At 43.1% G+C, this 24,940-nt stretch overlaps 1 protein-coding gene across 5 annotated transcripts in view; it reads left to right on the forward strand.

Annotated features, from left to right (window-relative positions):
- LNPK (lunapark, ER junction formation factor) overlaps nt 1–24,940 on the forward strand; it is a 151,298-nt gene that overhangs the window by 116,401 nt on the left and 9,957 nt on the right. For 2 of the 5 annotated variants that reach the window (XM_040357696.1, XM_040357697.1), the window contains exons 9-11: nt 10,804–11,028; nt 16,210–16,315; nt 23,308–23,378. In XM_040357696.1, the coding sequence (XP_040213630.1) occupies nt 10,804–11,028; nt 16,210–16,315; nt 23,308–23,378 (402 nt within the window). The remainder of the gene's footprint in view (nt 1–10,803; nt 11,029–16,209; nt 16,316–23,307; nt 23,379–24,940) is intronic. The other 3 variants (XM_040357698.1, XM_040357700.1, XM_040357699.1) reach the window with 3 other exon arrangements.

Consider the following 24,940-nt stretch of genomic DNA (forward strand, 5'->3'; position numbering starts at 1 on the left):
TTGCTGACAGCTTATCATGTGGTAAAGTGCCTCTGTGATTGGCCCTTTACCCTGCTCTGTAATCATGGGAGTCAGGATTAGACTATTGCAGAGCACGCCACCCCTGCATCGCAGGGGGCGGGGTAGCAGCGAGATCATGGGAGGGCGTCTATTGACACCCTCCCTCCACTGGAAGCCCGCACTGTAGCTGTCTTTAGGCTAAAGCGCGGGACGGAAAGCGGTTAGGTTTAGCATTCAGTCCCAGAGATTACGCTGTGCCTCACAATCTGGCCTTGTGCGACCAGGTCTTGATCAGCATCTAAAGCAGGGATCCTCCAACTATGGCATTGTAAAGCTGAATGGAAAAAGAAAATATGAACAGCCGCACTCCAAAAAACCTTGATGGTTGTCTTTATTTTAAAAAGGAAAAATGCACTACAAGTCACAGCACACTACACGGGAGTAAAACAGCTGACGCATTTTGCGCTATAAATTAGTGCTTAATCATAGCTTATTGTAAAGCTCTGACATTCACAGACATGACTAGGCATGATGGTAATTGTAGTTCCTGAACAACTGGAGGGTCACAGTTTGAAGACCCATGATCTAAAACGGGGATATGCAATTAGCGGACCTCCAGCTGTTGCAGAACTACAAATCCCATGAGGCATAGCAAGGCTCTGACAGTCACAAGCATGACACCCAGAGGCAGAGGCATAATGGGATTTGTAGTTTTGCAACATCTGGAGGTCCGCTAATTGCATATCCCTGATCTAAAGCCTCTTGCACATTGTTCTATTTTCGTAAGGGGATTGTCTTTTGACAACTGTTGTCCGAAATTCTTACCGTTAGTACGCTCCTTTTTTGACAACCGTTTTCCAACAACAAATGTTAAATGACAGGCTAGTAAATTTTTGTCAAAGGACGTCTCCTCGTCAGATTTTCGGATGGTCCGTACACAAATCTGTCACACAAGTCGAAAGTACGAACACGCATGCTCGGAATCCTCACCAAACACAAAATTAGCAGAAGGCGCCCAAAGGGTGGCGCTCAAGAGCTGAAATTCCTTGTAGTACATCACTACGTTCATATTTTGTGGCACGACAATTTGTGTAATATTAGAATGCAAGACAAGATCCTGTCACACGCCCTTTTGACAAAAATCAGACCTTCGGTTGTCCGAAAAATCGAACTGTGTACCAGGCTTTGCTCTTGGCACCCCAAAATAAAAAGTATGGCCTTGTCTATTCTTGTCTAAAGGCCTTTTGGCTTCTCATTCTCTTGTGAGAACCTATGTTCAGGTTGTTTCATGTCGTCTTCCCAGGGACCTTAATTTGATTATCTCTGCTCTGCAAAAAACACCATTTGAACAAACCTGGAATATTTCTCTAGATTCTAGCCTGCAAAATGGTCTATTTGGTAGTTGTGCTTGTCAGATGCGTCTGTGAACTAGCGGCTCTTCCCTGTAAAGAGCCTTTCCTCATTCATAACAGCAAGATTGTATTATGCCCAGGACGTCCTTTCTTCCAAAGGTGGTTTCAATGTTCCATCTCAATGAGGACCTTGTTTAGCATCCTCATGCGCTGTTCCTAAGCATCCAAAGGAAGTCTCTATACATTGTAGAAGGGAGGCAGTAGTTTTTAGGTACTCTGGCTCTGACTACATCCAGGCAAAGTGATTCCTTCTTTTTTTTTTTCTTTGGGATCTCGCAAGAAGCGCCTTGCTTCAAAATCCACCATTGCATAATGGATGAGGAACTTGATTACAAGAGCTTGTGCTCTTAAACAAAAGCTGCCTCCTGAGCTGGTGTGTGTCCACTCCTGATCTGTAGGAGTATGTTGGGCTTTTAGGTACCAAACCTCTGTAACCCATCAGATTACGAGCCATCGGATGACTAAAACAAAGTAAATGACATCCTTGTAGAAGACAACTCGGATTCTGATGATGGCACCATCACAGCACCTACCACCCAAACTGATTTACCATCTTCATCTGAATAGAACTATTTACTATGCAGGTGTACATCGGGAAATGTCAAGACCAAGGAAGGAAGTTAATCAGGGGGAGTGAGTGGTAATGTATTTTGCTCAAGGAATATTACATTCTGGAAGAAACCTCACTTGTGATAACTTTTTCACAAGCCTGCAGTTAGCTAAAAAATTACTGAAGAAGAAAATCGGTTGTTGGAACAATTTGTAAAAACAAAAAACTGCCCCAAGAATTCGTGACCACAAAAAACAAAATGTCTGCTCTACTCTGGTTTCCAGAAAGATGTGATGATCATACTGTCCCAAGAAAAACAAAGTTGTTACCCTTTTGAGATCTATGCATTCCAGAGAGATTTCATGTCGTACAATGAGACAAAAGGAGGCGTTGATATGTTGGATCAGATGGTTTGTACCTGCACTACTAAATGAATAACCAGAAGATGGCCAATGGTTCTATTTTATAGCATTTTGGCTGTTGGTACTATCAATGCCTACATTAGCTGGATGTCCCTAAAACCATACTGGAATGCAAGTAAATCGCACAAAAAGGTTTTCCGTACACATCTTGGGAAAGCACTGACTGGAGTATTTGAGGGGCCTGACATTCCTCAAACTTTAACCTCAGAAGAACCACCAAGAAAGAAAGCATGTTGCAGTATCTGCCCTAACCGCAAAGACAGTAAAACTCAAACGGTGTGTGTGTGTGTGTGTGTGTGTAAAAGAAAAATCTATGTCAAGAACATCTGAAAGTGGTGTGTTCGAACTGTGGACAGTGAAACTTTTTTCATATTGGCACAACTTTTCTAACTACCTATGCCCTACACCAGGGGTGGCAAACACAAGGCCCGCGGGCCGAATCCGGGGTGCCGGGCCTTGTAATGTGGCCCGCACAGCAGCCTCCGTCCACTACCTCTTCTTTTTATCTGGCAGGTATCCCAGCAAGGAAAAACATCCCCCCCCTCTGTCCTGCAATTTGGCGCATGCACGGCTGGTCAGTCTCCGTGAGCACAGGAATAAACATCTTCTCCCTCAGCTTACTATGCCGCTCTGTCTCCGCCTCCACCGCCGCATTTCCACCCCTGTCTCAGCTTACGATGCCGCTCTGGTTTCCGCCTCCACCTCTGTCCTGTCTTCACCTCCACCCCCACCTCCCCAGTCCCTCCAGCCAGCGATGTCCGCTTTTTTGCATGCACTGACTGTGTGCATAGTGGCAGAGATTGCTGGCAGCTTTTTTTGGCAGCTTTTTTTCCCCCCATCCAGCGGGCTGTGTCCTGAGGCTTGTGTTAATGAAGCGTGTGCTGCTATTTTGCAGTTATGGTGAAAAAAAAAACATATAACAAAGTACTGATACTAAACTCAGAGATCCACCCATAGAGGGATGGTACCATCTATACCCCACTAAAAAAGAAGGTACTAAGTATAGCCCAATACAAAGAGGGAGCTGCCTATACAGGGAGGTACCAGACCTGGGCCAGGTAGGAAGGTAAGAGAGAGTACAGATTTGAGGAATTTTTGGGCGCAATCCTGACCCCTGCACTGTGTACGTAGCGCAATCCTGACCCCTCCACTGTGTATGTAGCGCAATTCTGACCCCTCCACTCTGTACGTAGCGCAATCCTGACCCCTGCACTCTGTACGTAGTGCAATCCTGACCCCTGCACTCTGTACGTAGCGCAATCCTGACCCCTCCACTTTGTACGTAGCGCAATCCTGACCCCTAAACTTTGTACGTAGCGCAATCCTGACCCCTGCACTGTGTATGTAGCGCAATCCTGACCCATGCACTGTTTATGTAGAGCAATCCTGACCCCTCCACTGTGTACGTAGCGCAATTATTTATGATAATAAAGAGTAGATGCATAGTCCTATACAACCGGCCCTTTGAGGGCAACCATACTGCTAATGCTGCCCCTGATGAATTTAAGTTTGCCACCCCTGCCCTATACCTACATATCAAAATGTCGTGTTTCTCTCAATTGACAATTTTTTTTTAACATTTTTATCATTATCGGGACGGGCTTTGCTGAAGCCGCTGCGATTATTTGATTTTATCTACATGCTTTTTAACACCTTCTCAAATGTGAGTGTCCATTTTTACTTTTACAATAAATATATTTTTTGTCTAAATGGTATAGCACTATGTGGCTGATGCTCTCTCTCTCTCTCTCTCTCTCTCTCTCCTTTTATCAATGTACTATTTGGATGAATTGCCTTTTGAGTTTTGGTCACTATATCCTTGGTTGAGGCCTATTGGAAACAATAGTGTGACGGACCTCCGGTTCATATGTCCACATTGGAAGCTGTGTATGCTGACATTGATTCTCTCCCCTGTGTGTTCTATACTAAAAGCTCTGACTCATTGGGCGTATGCCTAGTTGGAGTAAAAAGAGATTGGGTCTAAGGTCCCCAAACCAAAGAGAAGGGAGGGCGCGGTTGGACTGTAATGGACGTCCTTTCCCAGGACCGCTGCGGCTTTACCAAGTCCACAGCTAGGTTCACCGGCTAGCCTCACCACCTCGTTGCTACCCTGGGACAAATCTTGTCCCCCTCCTCTCACACATTGTTGCCACAATGTTTACCTGTTGCTGTGTCAACATGTGCCCTCAGCACTTGCCTCAGTTGGGTTCCCACTCCTGGGACCCCTCAATACACACCGATGCTCTGTATCCAAGGTCCATTTACATATGTCCCCCCTTTCTGGCTGCCACGTGGGACCCCATTTGGTGACTTTCGTTGTTCTCGACTGGCGGGGTTGTATAGACATTCTTCTGATGAAGCGGTCTTTCCACGAAACTAGTCAAGACTTTTGTTGTGACCCTCTAACCCATTGTGTTTTCTCCCCCCCTAAGGGGATTACCCCTTTGGTGTTATGTATGGTCATTATTATTTTGAATTTTGTCAATTTTCGCCAGTGTCTAAGGTGTTGGTCACGAGTGAACATGTGCTCCAAGGAGCTCCACTGGAGGGATCCATATTGGATGTAAAAAGCCTCCATGAAATCCGGATCCGTCCAAAGTGCTTCTGAGCCAAAGTGGGCCAAGCCAGCATCTAAGTCAGCATTATGAAGGTTCTCCCCCACTCAGCCGGGTGGGGGGAAGACTTCAGCTGTTTGCGGAGGCTTGGTTAGGGAGGTTCCAAGACAAGTGGGTCCTCTCTACGGTCTCCGGGGGCTACAAGCTGGAGTTGAGCAAATTTCCTCCACCTCGCTTCCTAGCCTCGAACGTCCCGAAGGACCCCGGAAAAAGAAGGTCCTTAGCATTGGCCTTAGATCATCTATTATCCCAAGGGGTAATCAGAGAACTGCCAGTGGAAGAACAAGGTTTGGGGTTTTATTCCAATCTCTTCACCGTCCCCAAACCAAACGGGTATGTAAGACCCATTCTGGACCCCAAGGCCTTAAACCAGTTCCTAACGGTCCAATCATTCCGGATGGAATCAATCCGGTCGGTGGTTGCCTCCCTGCAAGGAGGGGAACTTCTGGCGTCCATCGATATAAAGGACGCATACTTGCACGTTCCTATCTTCCTCGACCATCAGAAGCTGCTTCGCGGTAAACCAGCGCCACTTTCAATTCGTGGCCTTACCCTTTGGTCTAGCCACCGCACCTCGTGTTTTCACAAAGGTATTGGCCCCACTGTTAGCCTATCTAAGGTCTCAAGGCATATCCATAGTAGCCTATCTAGACGACCTATTGTTGGTAGATCGGTCAGTGGCCGATCTAAACTCAGGGGTACACAGAACCGTAACATTTCTGGAGTCCATGGGTTGGGTCCTCAACCTGGACAAGTCAGCCTTAAAGGAACACTAAAGGTTTGTTTTTTATTAGATCAATTGATTGCTGTAAGCTAGAGCATTTAAATATCACTTACCTCGTTTTTCCTTTTGACCTCCAAAATACAGTAATCCAGGTTTGAAAATGCCATTTCCTGTCACTCCTCTTCTTGCTTTCCACCAGCATCTGAGCCGTTTTGCATGGTGGAAAGCAGAATGTGCTCACCCCCTCCCTATGACTACAGCCCTTCATGAAGATGATCTCCTATCCCATATACAGGCATGGAGGCTAAGCCTAATGGGAACTGTAGTTCCCATTAGGCCGTGATGTAGCAAGAATGAATGCGCACCGCAAACCAGGAAGTCAGTGAGAATAATGATTCAGGAGTGACGGAGGTGAATAAAACAGCTCGATTTCAACAGGTATCAAACTAGTTATAATGCAAAACATTACTTTTTACTTCATCAGCTACCGTCAGACTTTAATTTAAGAGGAACATATTTTTGTCTTTACAACCCCTTTAATGCCTGTGCAAAAGCTCGAATATTTGGGTCTACTCATAGACACAAAGCAAAAAAGGGTCTTCTTGCCCCAAAGGAAGTTCGAGGCTTTAAGAGAACTAGTTCAACTAGTCAAAACAAGGCGTCAGCCTCCCATTCGCCTCTGTATGAGGTTACTGGGGAAAATGGTAGCTTAATTCGAGGCCGTCCCATTCGCGCAGTTCCACTCAAGGGAACTTCAGCACGCCATTCTGTCCGCATGGAACAAAAAAGTTCAAGCCTTGGACCTACCTATGTCCCTCTCCCGGTCAGTCCGGCAGAGCCTTTGTTGGTGGCTGGTTCCCCGGAACCTGCTAAAGGGGAAGTCCTTTGTTCCCATGACATGGCAGGTTGTGACCACGGACGCCAGTCTGCTAGGCTGGGGTGCAGTCCTGGGGGGCTTGTCTCTCCAGGGGAAATGGTCAACCTCCGAGAGGTCTCTACCCATAAATCTGCTAGAAATTTGAGCAGTTCATCTAGCCCTGTCAGCCTGGTCAGACAGGCTGAAGGGTCTTCCGGTCAGGGTTCAATCGGACAATGTCACAGCTGTGGCATACATAAATCACCAGGGGGGCACAAGAAGTCGTGCAGCCCAAAGAGAGGTGAATCGAATTCTGACCTGGGCAGAAAAATATGTCCCATGCATATCTGCAGTGTTCATTCCGGGAATAGACAATTGGCGAGCAGACTACCTAAGCCGCCAACAGGTGCTTCCAGGGGAATGGACTCTTCACCCCGACATCTTCCAGGGCATTTGTCAGAGGTGGGGAACACCAGATGTCGATCTCTTTGCATCGAGGATCAATGCAAGGGTGGGCAACTTTCTGTCCCGAACCAGTGATCCACTTGCTTACGGCACGGATGCACTGGTGTTCCCATGGGACCAGTTCTCCCTAATGTATGCGTTTCCTCCGCTGCAATTATTACCCCGTCTTCTTCGCAGGGTAAAGTCGGAAGGAAGACCAGTGATTCTGGTTCCTCCTGGTTCGCGGACATTGGAAGGATGTCCGTGGGACAACCGTGGTCCCTTCCGCTTCGGCAGGACCTATTGTCCCAGGGGCCAATATTCCATCCTTCCTTACCGTCTCTGAATTTGACGGCTTGGCTATTGAGTCCCATATCTTAAAGAGAAGGGGTCTCTCTAATACGGTAGCATCTACTTTGATTAATGCCAGAAAACCGGCATCCAGCCTTATCCATTACCGAGTTTGGAAATCTTATGTGGCCTGGTGCGAGACCAGGGGTTGGCATCCCCGGAGGTATCTCATTGGCAGAATTCTGGAGTTTTTGCAAGGTGTGATCCAGCTTAATCCACCAGTCAATCTGGTCCGTTCTGTCTTGCAGAAACAACCATTTGAGCCCTTGGCTCATATTCCTTTGGTCCTTCTGACCAGGAAGGTGATTTTTTTGATAGCCATAACCTCCGCTAGGAGGGTTTCGGAGTTGGCGGCCTTCTCTTGTAAGGAACCGTACCTTATATTCCATAAGGATAGAGTGGTCCTACGGCCTCACCCGGCTTTCTTTCCTAAAGTTGTTTCAAATTTTCATTTGAATCAGGATCTTGTTCTCCCTTCTTTTTTCTCAGAACCTAGTTCTGCAAGGGAGAAGTCTCTGCATACGCTAGACGTATTAAGAGCGGTTAAAATCTATCTTAGGGCTACTGCTCAGGTCCGGAAGACTGATACATTGTTTATCCTGCCAGAAGGTCCCAGATGTGGGCAGGCAGCGTCAAAGTCCACTATCTCCAAATGGATTCGGCAGGTCATTACTCAAGCCTATGGCTTGAGGGGAAAGGTTCCCCCGTTTAAGGTTAAAGCACATTCCACTAGAGCGGTGGGTACTTCCTGGGAAGTGCATCATCAAGCCTCCATGGCTCAGGTCTGCAAGGCCGCGACATGGTCGTCTGTCCATACTTTTACTAAATTTTATCAATTGGACATAAGAAAAAATGAGGAGAGCGCCTTTGGGCGCAGTGTGCTGCAGGCTGCAGTTTGATTCCTCATGTCTAATGGCGCCCGGCTTATCTTTTGGGGTCTCCCTCCCCTCATTGGCATTGCTTTAGGACGTCCCACATAGTAATTACTATGCTTCTCTGTGTCCCGTGATGTACGATAAAGAAAATAGGATTTTTATAACAGCTTACCTGTAAAATCCTTTTCTTGAAGTACATCACAGGATACAGAGCTCCCGCCCCTCTTTTGGGGTATTTGGGACACTTATTGCTTGCTACAAAACTGAGGTACTCCCGGTATGGGAGGGGTTATATAGGGGAGGGAACTTCTTGCCTTAAGGGCGTGCCAGTGTCCATCACCTGAAGGTAGACTCTATAACCCACATAGTAATTACTATGCTTCTCTGTGTCCCGTGATGTACTTCAAGAAAAGGATTTTACAGGTAAGCTGTTATAAAAATCCTATTTTTTTCTTTTGCTTTATATTTATAACTTCATGTTTGGTCTTATTTCACTTACCAGCACTGCAATAGTCCAACCGCGCCCTCCCTTCTCTTTGGGTCTAAGGTCCCCAAACCAAAGGACCAAAGAACCAATCTCTTTATACTTCAATTCCTGGATGATGGTACTACCCTTTACAATGTTTATGTATCTTATTTTAGAGGCTATATCTTAATTTGTATGCCTAGTTGGGTTCAACGTGTCTTGTAAGCCTCTTTTTCTATTTGTGGTGGAATATCTACAGACAAACTGGTTTATAACTACTCACCTTGGAAAGTCACTTTATCCACTGGAATCACTTTATGGACTATATAACTATGCACATGTACCTTTTTTGTTTCATGTAAATGTGTTGTTTATCATGTGTTAGTCACATTGAGTGTCATTATTCCATTAATTTTCTATGTTTTTTTGTTTTTTGCACTTCAGACAAAATCTGATATCAGAGATTCACTAAACAGGAGCCCTACTCCTTTCAATTGCTAGATTTAGCACTGCACTATACCATTTTTACTTTGTTTATTTCACAGATTGATCTTTTGTTGAGCCGGCTGCTATTGTTTCTTATTTTAAGACCGCGCATTTGTTTTCTTTTTTTTCTATACATACGTGCAAAATAATAGGCAAAATACACTTCACAGTTAGTGCGCAAAATATGGAGAATACACTTTATCACCAAATGAGTAAGCATTGGTTAGTATTTCATGGTTATTCAATATTTTACCAGCTAAAATTATAATCAGAATCCATAATTACCCTGTTTCACAATAAAACTAATTCTACAAAATCTTTTATTCATTATATGTACCAGAAGTTATTCATTTAATGTACCAACCTATAGTACAGGGCCCATGGGACCCTGGCGGTGCAAGGTGGCAAAAAAATCCGGTGGACTGAGGGTCAAGAGCAATTTTGGAAGAGGTCAATTTTTCTATTGAAACAATATAGCTCAAAGCAGTAGGTAATATTGAAGTCAGGGCTCCTGCACCTTTAATTTCTAGTACAGGATTGGCAGTGTATTCTCATTGACAGAATTCAGGCTTATGTGATATCCATGACCTAGTCTACGGTTGTCCCGATACTAGTATCGGTGTCGATACAGAGAATTTGCCAGAGTACTTGTACTCGGGCAAATGATCCGATGCCTAATCCGATACTTTGGCAGTCAGTTGTGCTCCGATCCCCCTCCATGTGCTCCTCCACCTTTTCTGTCCTCGATCTGTCAGGATGGAGAGTGGAGGAAGTAGCCCTTTTCCGAATGAACAGTCAGTGATCACTGACTGTCTATTCATAACTGAGCATAGTAACTGTGTTACAATGTCTCGGTTTATGAATGGAGAGGAGCCGCTGTCTCCTTTCCATTCATCTACAGTGCAGCTGAGGCCGCAGAGAAAGGGACTGGGGTCCCTTTCTCTGTCTCAAAGAGGAGATATCAGACCCCCAATATCTCACCAAAGCCCCCCCCCCCCCGCAAAAGAAAAAATTGTAAAGAATAATAAAAAATAAAAAAATTTAAAAAATAAAATGAAAAAACGTATCGGTACTTGTACTCTGTCTTAAAAAGTGGTATCGGGACAACCCTAATACAGTCTATAGCATTATTTTTCACTCACCAAATGAATCGGTTTTGGAGCAAGTTGAGTTGACACTTAATAATAATGGTGATAAAAATGCATATTTTTTTTTTCTTTTGGTTTGGGGCCCACATGCAGCCCTGGACAGCCAATTGGCCATTATTCATTATACATGTTACATTTCAATGTAAGCTTAAACGTGATATTCATTTCCAGTAGTGTTGGAGACCCTTTTCAGGGAGTTAATAGACTCAATAGGAACTCTAAAAAAGGCTTATCAGGAGCTTTGAGGCGGCACCTTGCAGCTCAGTTAATGACTTTATTTTGTAATTCAGCAATGCCATGATTTGGCACCTCTCGTTTTCATGTACTTTATTTTTTTTTTTTTCCCTCCTCTTTTGTGACCAGGTTTATAATGTTACATGAGCTCTATTACTTTTTTTTCAGCAGGGTGTAATGAATCGTTAAATGTCTCATGTATTGTACATGCTTCCCTTAGATCTACGCCAGAGGACGGCAACTCAAAGGAACTTAAGTGTGTCTACCCCAGTAAACCCCAACCAGGGATCTCCACAAGTTCCAGGGCTGCTGGCGGCGACTCCAGGTCTTCAAAGGGACACCTCAGCTCCTGGCGGACCCCCTGAGCGAACTGCTCAGCCAGGATTACAGTCAACCCTCGTACAGAGACGTCCTGGTATGCCTTCCCCTGCCATATCTGGAATGGGTAAACAGAACACTTACTGTTATTTACAGTTTATATAGTTTTCTCTGGTTACCAATAAACTGGGTAATATTCAGACACCATGGAAATGGCATTTCATTTGGAAATAGGAGCACAGTTATCTGATTAAGCAGGAGTTCCATATTCAATTAGCCATAACTCTTTACAGCTGGCACCTTGTGATACTGAAGCCTATTGCTAGAGCTCGTTTAACTGTTATGGCTTCTTTGTTTAAATGGCAATAAAACTTTGCAGTATTCTGTAGTCAACGATATATAACATACCTTTTTTTTACAGCCCTGGGTTTAGGAAAGCTTCAGATTTATATGGATCCGTTAAAAAGGCAAACACGTCTAGAATATATATTCAAACTTTACTAATACCTGCAGTTTTTAACACTTTTTTTTTTTTCTGTGCGTACTTTATTAGAACAGATTAGGTAAGCCAGCTTAATTAGACTGTAGAAACAAATCAGATATCTGTCTGACTAGATTGCAAATGTGGGCAACGTCAACTGCTTATGAATGGATGTTTTAGCAGGTTTTCTTCTTGTTGAGAGTGGCGGGTGGTATAAAATGTTTTTACTTTATTGGCATGTTTACTTACTGCTGGAGCCAGCAGTTATGCTTAATTAGTCTGAAAAGGGCTGGTAATCAAATGTTACTTTCTACAGCAAAGTACATCTCCGAATGATGGCTTTACGTTGGCCAATAGCTCTCTGGATTATTTCTTTTGGGAAAGAATAAATGGATCGGATTGGATTTTTCCTGGCTGATTTTACTGTTTTGGGATAGAGTTGGCTGTAGTGTAGGCCATTTGGTGCAAAACATGCATGATTAGCCTATGTGAACATGTGCTTTGATGCACCAAGAGCTCGGCTGTACAACTGGTATTTATATGCTTGGGAATTTGCATGGACAAGGCATAAGATTGTGGCCTTTATAGTCCATGGCACTATTCTTATTTCTGCATTTTCCAGTATTAACTGCTAAGGTTACAGCCCATCGTGCATTGCACAGGCAACTTCAAATGCTTTTAACTGCAGCATAAATACAGCTATGAATGTCTTTTACTACCTGTAGGTGGAATAGTAAAAAATGTTTGTTTTTAGTTCTTAAAGGGGTTGTAAAGGTTCGTGTTTTTTCACCTTAATGCATCCTATGCATTAAGGTGAAAAAAGACCTGGCAATCTTGGGCCCCCCCATCCATCCACCCCCCCCCCGTTTTACTTGCCTGAGCCGTCAAAAGTCCCCCGCGTTGTGAACACGCTGATAGCAACGCAGCCATTGGCTCCCGCTGCTGTCAATCAAATCCAATGACGTGACAACCGGGGGGGACGGGACGAGTCATACACTCGGCGTCTATGGACGGGAGCGCGCCCGCAAGGTAACCCCCACGGGAGAGAGCTTCCCAGAGGGGTTTAACTATTGCAGGGAGGAGCCGAGAAAGCTACCGTGGGACTCCAGAAGAGGACGATCGGGGCCACTCTGTGCAAAATGAGCTGCACAGTGGAGGTAAGTATTGACATGTCTGTTTAAAAATAAAAAATAAAACGGGAACCATTACTAACCCTTTGAACCCCAAACCAAAAATGTATTATATTGCAGCTTACCAATCATTCGATGTGATGGCTGTATCGGTTCCCTTTTCTTTGGCCTTTTCTCCCCTCTGTTTTCACGTGGCGATCTGGCCATTAACGCCCGATCTGTATTGGTGAGACACCACTCCAGATGAATGAGCAGAGGAGGTGCAGCAGCATTGTCGATCTGCGGGGGAGGGTGCTGTTAAATGTATTGGCAGATTTGGAAACCCTAACAAATTGAAGCCAGACTCCAGCTCACACGTTATGGTCAGTTACAGCAAACCATTTATTTTTCTTATTTAGGATAAAGATTTTTACATGAATAAAAGCTAATCATTTTAATCACTATCTGCCATTAAGTGGTTTGTCTCCTCTATGTAAACTAATTCTACTGGAGAGCTTGAGCTTATGAAAGACTTGCTGGCTGGATCACCTGATGACAATAGAAGAGAGCCTAAAAATAGGAAACCAATACATCTAATGCTGGCCATACACTATACGAAAATTTGGCTGAAATTCGGTCGTTCAGACAGTTCTTTCGTTTTTCGGCCAGTTAATGGGCACAAAATCGATAATCAATGGGATGTTTTTGAGCCGAAAAAATGAAGGACAAGTTTGGAAATTTTCTGCCGAACGAACGATAAATCAGAAGGTTAATGTGTTTCCCGTCCGAACTTTCTGCACTAGGTATATGTAAAAAAATAAATAAAAATGTATCTATGTCCACTGAACGATTTATCGGTTATTACATGATGGCACTATCGTTTGTGCTCACGACCAAACGTTCGTTTTTCGAAAGTTCGTTCGGACGATTTTTCTTGGAGTGTATGGCCAGCATAAGAATTGGTAAGCTGCAGTAAAATGTTTGCTTTTGGTTTAATACAGTTTTCATAGTAGGGACTTGTGCATTGGTTGCTGTCGGTGTGGCAGACTACAAATCCCAGTGAGCTTTGCTGTGCCTCATGCAGGTGGATGGTGATGGGCAGCACTAATCAGAGGTCGCTCTTCTCGCCAGCAGCTGTGAGGAACTTTTAAAAACCGCTATTACTGTAACTCTCTGTTCACACCATGGCATTCCGAATTGTAGGTGGAACTTCTTCTTTTGGGCGACGGGCGTCTTGTGATTCTGTTTGGCTCACCTACCCACGAAGTGTGCACTTAATGCACATGCACAGATCTGAACCCATTCCTACATCAGCGTCCTTAGTCCCCACTGCACATCAGTTCCCTCCCTCTTCTTCACATCAAGAACTTCTCTTGAGGAGTGTCCTCAGCTCCCCCTCTTACATCACCACCTTTTTCACAGTACATCCCACACATTACTGTCCTCAGTCCCCTTCACATTACTGTCCTCAGTCCCCTGTTACACCCCCCCCCCCAGCCCCACATTATTGTCCTCAGCCCCCTTCACATTACAGTCCCCCTCCTCCAACTTTTAATGCCATCAGCCTCAAAGATCACTGTGCCCAGCACACACCTTTCTCAGCTCCTTTTAAGCCTTTCACATTGTCCTCACCCCCTGTAACTTTGCCTCCTTCCTCACTGTCTTACTTTACAGATTGGAGATCGGCACAGCATGTCTGGATGGAGGGTGGGACAGAACAGTCCTGCCTCCAGCTGTTGGATCTCTGAGAATTGCAGAGTGACGTCAGGGTGAAGAAAGGCTGCTAAATGATGGAATCCTGGCGGTCCGAATGCGACGCTGTCCTCATTAGGCCCGCGGTCCACCATTTAGTTATACCTGCACTACACTAGCGCAATAGCGCAATAGCGTTACCATGCTTTATTTCTTCACATAACTTTCTAGTTTTACCTTTGCAATACGGTTTGAAAGTCTAGTTGCTAAGAAAAGTTCAAGCTTAGTGTGTTCCTGTAAACGAAACCATTTTGCCATGTGATCTTTCGGACTGACTGTCTAGTGTGGTTAAATGGCAGTTTGTAAATTGGCTATTTTCCAATGTATAGTTTCTGAAAACTACTTCTAGATGAGCTGGAGTTAACTTTCTTGTGTTGATCTGTGATAGACATTAGGTTACAAACTGGCCACATTGTCAGATTGCAGTTGTAGAAATGTGGAAATGAATGTGTGACTGATTTGCTTATTCATTGTTGATGGCTGGCCACTTACTGTGAGCTGAGCAGCTGGGAGGCCTGTCCATCTCAAGCCCGAGTAGCAGATGCCAGTTTATTAAATCACACTTGGACTCCCAGATTTGTCAGACTAAGAAGACTGGGTAAACCTTTTAGTATATGTGATCATCATTTGTACTAAATTGTGATAGAATATGAAAGTGCTGATAAAATAATTTACACACCGATTTTACAAAGTTTTTTTTTTTTGTTTATCTGCATGCCAATTATGGACTTGTCTAATTTGCTGACTATCCATAGAATAGACTTTGCTTCATCACTGTGCATGTGTCGCAGATCAACAAATAGGAACCTTTTTTTTTTTTTTTTTAAATGGCTCTGTTCATATCTCACACTATTTTGTGGAAGGAAAAATCAATTCCACCCTTGTTCGCTACTGCGCTCCCATATGTTGGTAAATTAATAACCAGCAGGTAGTTGAGAGAATGCCAACCCTACAGAAATGACCATTCGTCCAGCAATGATTGCTTTGATGTTTATATTAATTACTGTTGTCTGTAACAGCATGAGCAGCAAGATGCATGGCTGGAGAGGCCCATGACTTTTCCTTCTGAAAGAAATGGCAACGTGGTGGAAAATTGCCTAAACTACTGGCTCATGCTTTAGCACTGTTGTGGTTTTTGTAGCAAAACTGGTTTCTTTCTGTTTATGTATAAAATACAATGTCTCTTAAGATGCTTTCTAAGCACTACTGGTGTCTAAAACTGCCCCATTATAATACAGTTAAAAAAAAAAAAAAACTCATTCACTTTGAAAACCTTCCTTTTTTATTTATTTTTTTATGTTGTCTTTCCATTCTGATATCAAAATGTACAGCAATTTTAATGTAGTCCCTCGCCATCTGCTTCCGGCAGAGTTGCAAAGTGGTGTAATTTGAAAGGGTATCTATAGACTACATATTAGCTGAAACCTAGGTAAAAGTGGTAATTGGTGATATTTTGGTTTAGTGCTGGTTTACACATGCTAAAGCGCCTGAAAACCGTCCCAGTGTGAAAGGGGTCTTGGTGCAAGAAAAACTGAATAAAAATGCATCCCTTCAAACTCTATGCATGTCTTCACACTGGTCGGTTGCACTTCCGTTTTAAAAATCTTGCTGCATATTTAGTAAAAAAAAAAACGCACCATGTGCCTCCCGTTGCATTGTATTGAAAATGCAGCAAGAACGCTTTAATGCACCGGTGTTATGTTTTTGAGTCACACGATCTATGAAAAACACCATAAGCACAGTAAAATCGTGTGCGTTTTCAGCACCTTTTTTCTCCATCGGCAAAATGGCCAAAAACTATTTCCGACCGATATGTTTTTGGCCGTCTAAATTTTAGTGCATCTTTAGCATACAATAGATTACTTAAAAATGGTAAATCCTATAAATTGGTGTAACACCAATTTAAAAAAGTGTTTTAATGCATACAATTTAATGATGTGAAACTATTCTAATTGTGATCTCTTAGCTATTCATCCACCAGGACCTTCATTGGTAAGACCAATTCTCCCACGAGAGAGGAGTGCCGTGGACAGAGTCATTGAATATCTGGTCGGAGATGGTCCTCAGAACAGGTAATGGCATCAAATACAAAAAGTAATGTCAAGGGTATTTTTCATTTTATTTTTTATTATTAAACATTGTCTCCCATTAAGTTTATAACGAAACACCAAAATGGCTTTAGAGCCATTTTGATGTATTAACTGGTGAAAGTATGTGAGCATGAACATAGGTTGTGCAGTGCAAAGGTAATTTCAAGATCCCCGTTATGTCCTACTTTTCTAAAACCTTAAGGTGAACCTGTACTTTAAAAATAAATAAAAAATTGCCATCTTATCTTACATATGTTAATGTGTCCAAAGCTCACTGTACACAGTTACTATGTGATTTACTATTTCTTTGGATCTACCCACAAGTATTTAGTAAAAGGGCCTGCCTGGTTGAATACAGATTGAATTGATGGCTTGGGTAGGTGCTCATGTTACATAGTTTTGGCAAGTCTAAAGTTGATTGTATAGTCAGATTGTAATGTGTAAGGTGAGCCTTAGTAGTACTATACACAAATCGACCTTTTTACTTTAAATGTTTCTTGAAAAACAGCAATGCAGTTCTTGATATGCAAGTTAAGCTGATCATAGATGGATTGAAATTCGGGTCAGTTTAGCATTTGATCCATCTATGGCTGTTTCTGATTTCTCTCAAACGCGATTATTGGAATATTTTTAAGTCACTGTTGCAACCAATCAGGGGTGGGGAAGAGGCCCTGCTGTTGGAATACAATAACACAGTACGGAGGATTCCTTCATCCACCTTGTTTGTGTGGATGAAGGAACCCATTCGGTTATTTTTGTTCTGCCTGCTGGCTGATTACAAAAACTGATCTATGTATGGCCAACTTTTACCTAGACACTCCTGTGTCTATAGCCTCTAGCAGTATATCTGCTCTGATGGACATTGTTACCGGAACTGCTAGTCTTACAAAATTTGCCTGGAGATTAGATGTTGTCACTACTGTGCTGCTCCCCTATCTCCTTTTGCTAGAGAGAGTGCTTGCAGTGTAGAGTACATACATGCCAAAAATCAGCTGTGTGTGTGATCTTTGTTGAACAGAAGCCAGTATAATAATTGGCTTCTGTTAACGGTCATGCTGGAAAACCAGCATTCAATCAGCGCTTGCAGTCAGAAAGTGGGTGAGATCTCTACATTAACATCACTAATAAACTTCACATATATATTCAGTTTTAGGCTCTCCATGCTTAACCAGTCTATATGTCCTGCACCTCTTCTGTTGCTGCTTGAATACAAATACCTGTCACCAGGGGCACATGTAGCATAAGGCAGTAAAACTTCTTTCATAACGAAGAGGGATGCTGCCGCACAAAGATAAAGTTCAGAACAAAGAATGAAGTCTGTGAGGAGGAAAGGTCCGCTGTGGGAAGCCTACAGTCAATACTGAAGACTTTGTCCTTTGCTTTTTCTTTGCCTATCTTCGGCACATACATGACTGACTCCAAGTGTCCTCTTCTATACTGTCCATCACTTTTCCCTGTGATGCCAGGAATCGTATCTACCCACCATGTGTAGCTTGGGGTAGGAAAAAAGGGCTGCTCAAGTTCTGCTCTCATTTACCGGATTCAAAGTCTTCTCCATATTTTATTTTTCTTTGTAGTTTGTTAAACTGTAATAGGAAAGGGGGGGGTGCTGGAGCCTGTTTCTGCATAGCGGGTACCACAGGGTGGCTATGCTTGCTTTTACAAAGCTCCCTGGCCATCCTGTTTCACCAGCCTCAAGCCTATGTAAGTTTTTGAGTATGTCCAAATTAGATGGGGTTTGAACTATCTAGCCCTTCCCCCACTTGACAGCACTTAGGCCTGATAGTGCATCAAAGGCAGAGACTGTACATGTATGCCCCTTTCGGATACAAGGCATTTGTGATGACTCTGGCAGCATATTATTGTGTTGGCAACATGAGGCAGAGGTAAGAGCAGGCATCCCTAGCAGCAGTTTTCTTACAAGTTCATTAAAACAAATAAAAACACATAAAAAATTACTGATAAATGTAAGTGATAGCAGTAGTACTGGGGGGTAGAGTAGGATCCAGTGCAAAAGGCTAACCTTTTTATTTTATTTTTTTTGCCCTCACACTTATGCATCACTGTGATAAAGCAGAACTCGGGGGGGATTAAGCCACTTTTGTAAAATGTGCAAGCATACTATGACGCAAGTCCAATGAGGTGCATGCCACATCATGGGCTTATCTCTTTAATTTATATCCGACAGTTTTATGCAGCTCTGGGAAGATGGCAATCGCTTCATTTCTGGAGCTTGGACGCTGGACCTTCTGATCTCAACCACAGCTGTAATGTTGCGTGCAGCTGCTGTGCCCACCACTTGCTGCCTCCTTCCCAGTCAGAACGCTTTGTATTGCATTAACTAATTTACAAAATACAAAGGCTTCTAAAAATAGGAAGCAGAGGGGGAGAGGCAGGCAGATGATGACCATCCCCGGAGCTCCATAAAACTGTCGGATGTAAATAAGAGCTGTCCAGGAGGTTTCATGCACCTCACCTCGGAGGACTTGACTCATAGTATGCCTGCACATTTTACAAAGTGTCTGAATTCCTGGAGTTCAGCTTTGGGTCAAGCTTCATGTCTTAAGGTTTCTTTTGTTTGCATTCTAAAATTTGGTGCACTTTGCCATCCACCTTTTCTACTCCTTAAGCTGGCCTTGGATGAATTGTATTTTCATGATCAGCCAGCCGATGAGAAAAAAAATTCCCCAATCTACAGTCCAGGTAGATGCAGAAATTATTCCTGCTGCGCTATTGTATTCTAACAGCAGAGACCCATCTGCTGCCAAAAAACACAGATTAGTGCTGCAGGCAATTGGCTGCAGCACTGTTCAAAAAATTTTTTTTTAAGAGAAGCCAATTAGTAATTCGACTTCAGCAAATAAAATTCAGCATATAATGAAGGCAATTCACCCCAAAAGGGTCCATAAAGAGTGCCAGAAATTGTGACTCTCCGAAATAAAGAACTTCCACTGTGCAATAAAGGAAAAATGTGCTCATCCTTCACCTCTATGCACTCATGAGATGACTATTGGATATCCACGTAAAATTTTAGTAATCCACACAGGAAGTTGGGAGAAATATACACGCTCCCCAGCATATAACATTACGATCTGGAAAGAAATTGCTTAAAAAAGCTCATCACACATGGTCCAGAAATGTGTCATATAGTGTAGTAGTTATTGTATAAGTTAATCGCAAAAAATCAAGACTCAAGTATGAACCTCGATCACATGGACTAGAGAAAATTACTAAAAAGACTCGGCTGGACTTGCAAAGATGGCCACTGTCCCCAAAACTGTAAGCGCTGGAGTGGCATCAGCACGTAGGCCCTGCCCAACTAGTTTTGTGTGCATACAGCTTCAGGGCACATGCATTATCAGTCCCAGGTCGGGGTGTATACAGGCAGCAGCCTTCCACGCTATATCAAAACATTGGTTAGCACCAGCATGAAAATTCTGTCTGCCAGGAGGTGTAGAATCAAAGCGAAGAGTTGGTAACTTTTAATAACAAATATCATTGCTGCTGGTGTGTGACCAGCTATAACCTTGCAAGCCCTAAATGCATTTTCATGTAATGTTTTGCAAGCAATTGCTATGCATATGCAAGTGTTTCATGTTGGTCTTATTAACACAAGGCAGAATAAATGTAAAAAATACTGGATCTATATAGGAATACATATTAGATTTCATGGATCATTAATACTTATAATGGCATTTCTATACCCATTAAATAAGTTGCAAATGTGTTAGTCAAGCAGTCATTAATTTGATCATCATTAAAATGGGGAGTGAATGAAATATAATCATGACATTAAAAGTGAGTAAAGCTTAATAGCTTTTAAAATATGCTTTTGGGAGATGGAAAAAGATAGTAAGAATAATGTCTCAGATTCTTGTGATTAAAATGGGAATTGCGTTTAATTCATTTCATTAGATTGTCATTTGTGTACAGTAGTGTACCACCTTCTTTCAACAGTCGCAGTGCTTGACTGGGATTGAGTTATATGTAGATGAGGGTATAGACTGATCTTTGAAGCTGCAAAAGAACATCCTGTTTAAGTTGTGTAGTCTTAGCTTCCCCACTTTTGTGGGTACAGACTGCATCACATTTTCTTACATTGTTACCCTACATGTAGTTCAGGGATGCTTGAGGAAACCCTGAGAATGGTTTCTTCAGTAAGGCAAGGAACACAGTAGAAGAGGCTTGGCCTGCTTAATGCCTTATGCTGTGCCCTTGGCCCGAAATAAAGACATGGCATTATGTAGGAAACATGATTTGTATTTTGGCATTGCTATGCTCACTTTTTGGCTCTGTATTTTGCTTGTGTGACAGGAAAAAGTTTTAGTATGGTTCAGTTTTAACCAATAGTAAAGGCAGTTTTTAGAAATCTCCTCTTCAGGCACCCAAAACAAGTTATCACCCCTGCGGATAGTAACCAGTCAGATGTTCCATTTCACTGATCTGACTGAAGTATACTTACAACGGGTTAATCTGATTTGCTGAATTTTCCTTGTTTGTTTTGGTCTTATTTTTAGAAGTTGTTTAGAGTATGATCTTGGAAAGCTCATATCAACTGAACCAGACCACCTTCCACTTATTTTTCTTTGCGGGTTTTAAACTGGTTGGCTGCTTTGGATTTTCTTTGACATTTCTTAAGCCTAGTACACACTACTAATTTTTAGTTTTAACCCAGCGTGCTGAATGAAAAAAAAAATGCCAGCTCAGGTTGAAGCCACTGTGCTAACAATCCGATGTTAGTACATTTATCTACCCTGCTGTTCTATTGTGTTTTTGGCAGGGGAAGCCCACCAACAGAATACTCCGGTAAGCGCTCTGGGCATTGGGAGTTTGTAAATGGAAGAAGTTTGGAACCACCAGGACTCTAACAAGAGCGGGCCGCCTGACCAAACTGGCCGCCTGACCAAACTGCAATCTAGGGGAGAAGGGCCTTAGTCGGGAAGGTGACCAAGAACAGAGCTACAGCTTTTCTCTGTGGAGAGAGGAGAACCTTCCAGAAGAACAACCATCTCTGCAGCACTCCACAAATCAGGCCTGTATGGTAGAGTGACCAGACGGAGGCCACTCCTCCAGTAAAAGGCACATGACAGCCTGCCTGGAGTTTTCTAAAAGGCACCTGAAGGACTCTGGCTATGAAAAACAATATTCTCTGGTCTGATGAAACAAGGATTGAACACTTTGGCCTGAACGGCAAGCGTCATTTGATGGAGAAGATCAGGCACCACTCGTCACTTGGCCAATACCACCCCTACAGTAAAGAATGGTGTTGGCAGCATCATGCTGTGGGGATGGTTTTCAGGGGCAGGAACTGGGAGACTAGTCAGGATCAAGGGAAAGATGAATGCAGCAATGTACAGAGACATGCTTGATGAAAACCTGCTCCAGAGCGCTTTCGACCTCAGACTGCGGCAAAGGTTCATCTTCAGGACAATGACCCTAAGCACACAGCCATGATGATAAGAGTAGCTGTGGGACAACTCTGTGAATGTCCTTGAGTGGCCGAGCAAGAAGCCAAGACTTAAACTCGATTTTAACATTACTGGAGAGATCTAAAAATGGCTGGCTGTGCGCCGACGCTCCCCATCCAACCTGATGAAGCTTGAGAGGTTCTTCAAAGAAGAATGGGAGAAATTGCCCAAAAATAGGTGTGCCAAGCTTGTAGCATCATACTCCAAAAAGACTTGAGGCTGTAATTGGTGCCAAAGGTGCTTCAACAAATTATTGAGCAATGGCTGTGAATACTTGTACATGCGTGCTTCTTCTCTTTTTTTTTTTTTTTTATAAATTTGCAAAGATTTCGAACCAACTGCTTTCACGCTGTTATGGCGTATGGTTTTTAGAATTTGAGGAAAATAATGAATTTAATCCATTTTGGAATAAGGCTGCAACATAACTAAATGTGGGAAAAGGTGAAGCCCTGTGAATACTTTCCGGATGCACTGTATGTGTACTTAATAATATTATACAGTATTTGTATACCGCCATATATTATAGGATGAGTGTACTTTCAGCATTGTGCTGTACCTTGGCTCTGGTATGGAAAGACATGCAGTACAGTAGGTGGGATGCTGAGTAAAAGCCACCGCTGTACTAAACCAGTTTTGAGTAAATCTAAGGCCCGGTACACACGGGCAAACATGTACGATGAAACCGGTCCGTCGGACCGTTTTCACCGTACATGTCTGCCAGAGGGCTTCTGTACGATGGCTGTACTAACCATCGTACAGAAGTCCGCGCGTAAACAATACGCGGGGCGTGGCCGCGGCGACGTGGGCGGGCCTGCCATTTAAAGGCTTCCACGCATGCGTCAAAGTCATTCGACGCATCCGAGGGACGGCGGGCGCTCGGACATGTACGGTAGGTCTGTACTGACGACCGTACATGTCCGAGCGGGCAGGATTCCAGCGGATGGTTTTAAAACACGTCCAGGAATATTTGTCTGCTGGGAAAAGGCCCGGCGGGCAAATGTTTGCTGGAATTCGGCCCGCTCGCGCCTACACATGACTGAACATGTATGCTGAAACTGGTCCGCGGACCAGTTTCAGCATACATGTTTGGTCGTGTGTACGGGGCCTAAGAGACGGGCATTTTTTCAGGCCATTATTCTTACTATGTCTGCCTGTCCTAATCCCTCTGTTTTTGTTAAGGCATTGACATTTTTCATGTACAGAGGTGTATTTTTCATTGTATAAAATATGCTTTCCCAAAATTATTTTTATACAATTTGACCAAAGAAATCCAGTGTTTTTGGATTAGGTCAGGAAATGGGAGCCTGATATTATTTGCTATGGAGAACACAGCCCCAATTATACTGTATTGCTTTTAAAAACATAAAGTGAATGCATACAAGAGTAGCATGAAATAAAACTTTTCTCATGGCTAGGAATAGGGTGCTCTTTGTTCATTTAATTTATTTTTGTTATTAATGTCCAGTGTTAAAATATACATGTCTGTGTGTGTTTTTGTTTATAAAGGTATGCCCTGATCTGCCAGCAATGTTTTTCTCATAATGGAATGGCACTCAAGGAAGAATTTGAGTATGTTGGTGAGTATCCTGTACCATTTTAATATTGGTGACTGTGAAGAATTATGCTAGAAATCATTTTGTGTAAATAAGATTTTTCGCAGTATAGCTTTTATTTTTATTATAATACAGGATTTATATGCAGCGCTTTACAATATAAAAGAGAGACAATACAGTTATAATGCAATAAAATACAAGAGAATTCAGAGGGCCCTGCTCAGAAGAGCTTACAATCTAATAGTTGGGCAGGTGGTACAAAAGGTAACTTTATTACAATATGCAGACTTTATTTTCTAAATGAGAATTTACCTTACCCTGGACGCGATTCTTGCACATTCAGAAGAGGGAGGTTGAAGCTCCCCTACCTACAGCAGCTGCTAAACTCTAAACTCCTGTGTGCACTTGAACACAGACTTTTATGGAGTTAAGTTTAAGAGCTTTGGCAAAAAAAAGCCAAAAGCTCCTAAACTCAAGTTTAGGAGCTGTAGTGTTCATGATTACTTAGGTGGCTGTAGATCGTACAGTGCTGCACATAAACCAGTGCAACTCATGAAGGAGAATTTTTCATTTTTGTGTAATACCAGAGGCTAGATATAGACATGTCAAATTTTTTGGTATCCAAACCAAAAAGACAGGGGGTATGGGCAATGGGGCTATCACGGTACAGGTAACAGTCCATATCTCTCCTGTCTTTTTGGTTTGGGGACCAAAAATGTAGACATTTCTATATCTAAAACTTCCAGGATGATGGTACGACCAACTATTATATTACTTTCAATACCAAAGTCTAGTTACATTATTGGGTATATGTAAGGGAACCAAACACAATTAGGTATTTTTTTTTTTCTTTAAACCCTTTTCTTTAAAGCGGAGGTTCACCCTAATTGACATGTATATCTGACCAGCTTCCTTATATTCGTAACAAGTACAGTCCGGAATTTTTTTTTTTTATATTATCCTTTACGTACCTTGTAATTCATGTTTTCAATGTACTTCTCCCCGCGGGAGTAGGCGTTTCTATGCCTAGGGGGCTTGTCATCTGGGAGGTCGGCCAGATGATTGACGGCTGTTCCCCCTGGCGGATAAGGCCCCGCCCCCCGTATTGCGTAATCGCGCATGAGTTACAGGGTTTCCGAAAGAAGCAGAACATGCAGAGATGTGAGCCGGCTCTATACGGCGCCTGCGCTCTGCATGTTCGGCTTTCTCCGGAAACGCCGTGACTCGTGCATGCCTACGAAATAAGGGGGGCGGGCCCTTATCAGCCAGGGGGAACAGCCGTCAATCATCTGGCCGACCTCCCAGATGACGATCCTCTTAGGCATAGAAATGCCTACTCCCGCGGGGAGAAGCAGATTGAAAATATTGATTACAAGGTACGTGCAGCATAAAAAAAAAAAAAATACGGACTGTACTTCTTACAACTATAAGGAAGTTGGTCAGATGTCAATATATTAGGGTGAACCTCCGCTTTAATTTATACATGCTTAGTTTCCTGCATCCTCACCTAGGTGAGCATAACTTTCAGGGCAATTTTGTGAATGCACCAACACATGGCATCTTTCACATTGCAGAGACTCATTGCA

The sequence above is a fragment of the Rana temporaria genome, chromosome 6 (assembly GCF_905171775.1).
Source record: "Rana temporaria chromosome 6, aRanTem1.1, whole genome shotgun sequence".
Classification (NCBI taxonomy): domain Eukaryota; kingdom Metazoa; phylum Chordata; class Amphibia; order Anura; family Ranidae; genus Rana; species Rana temporaria.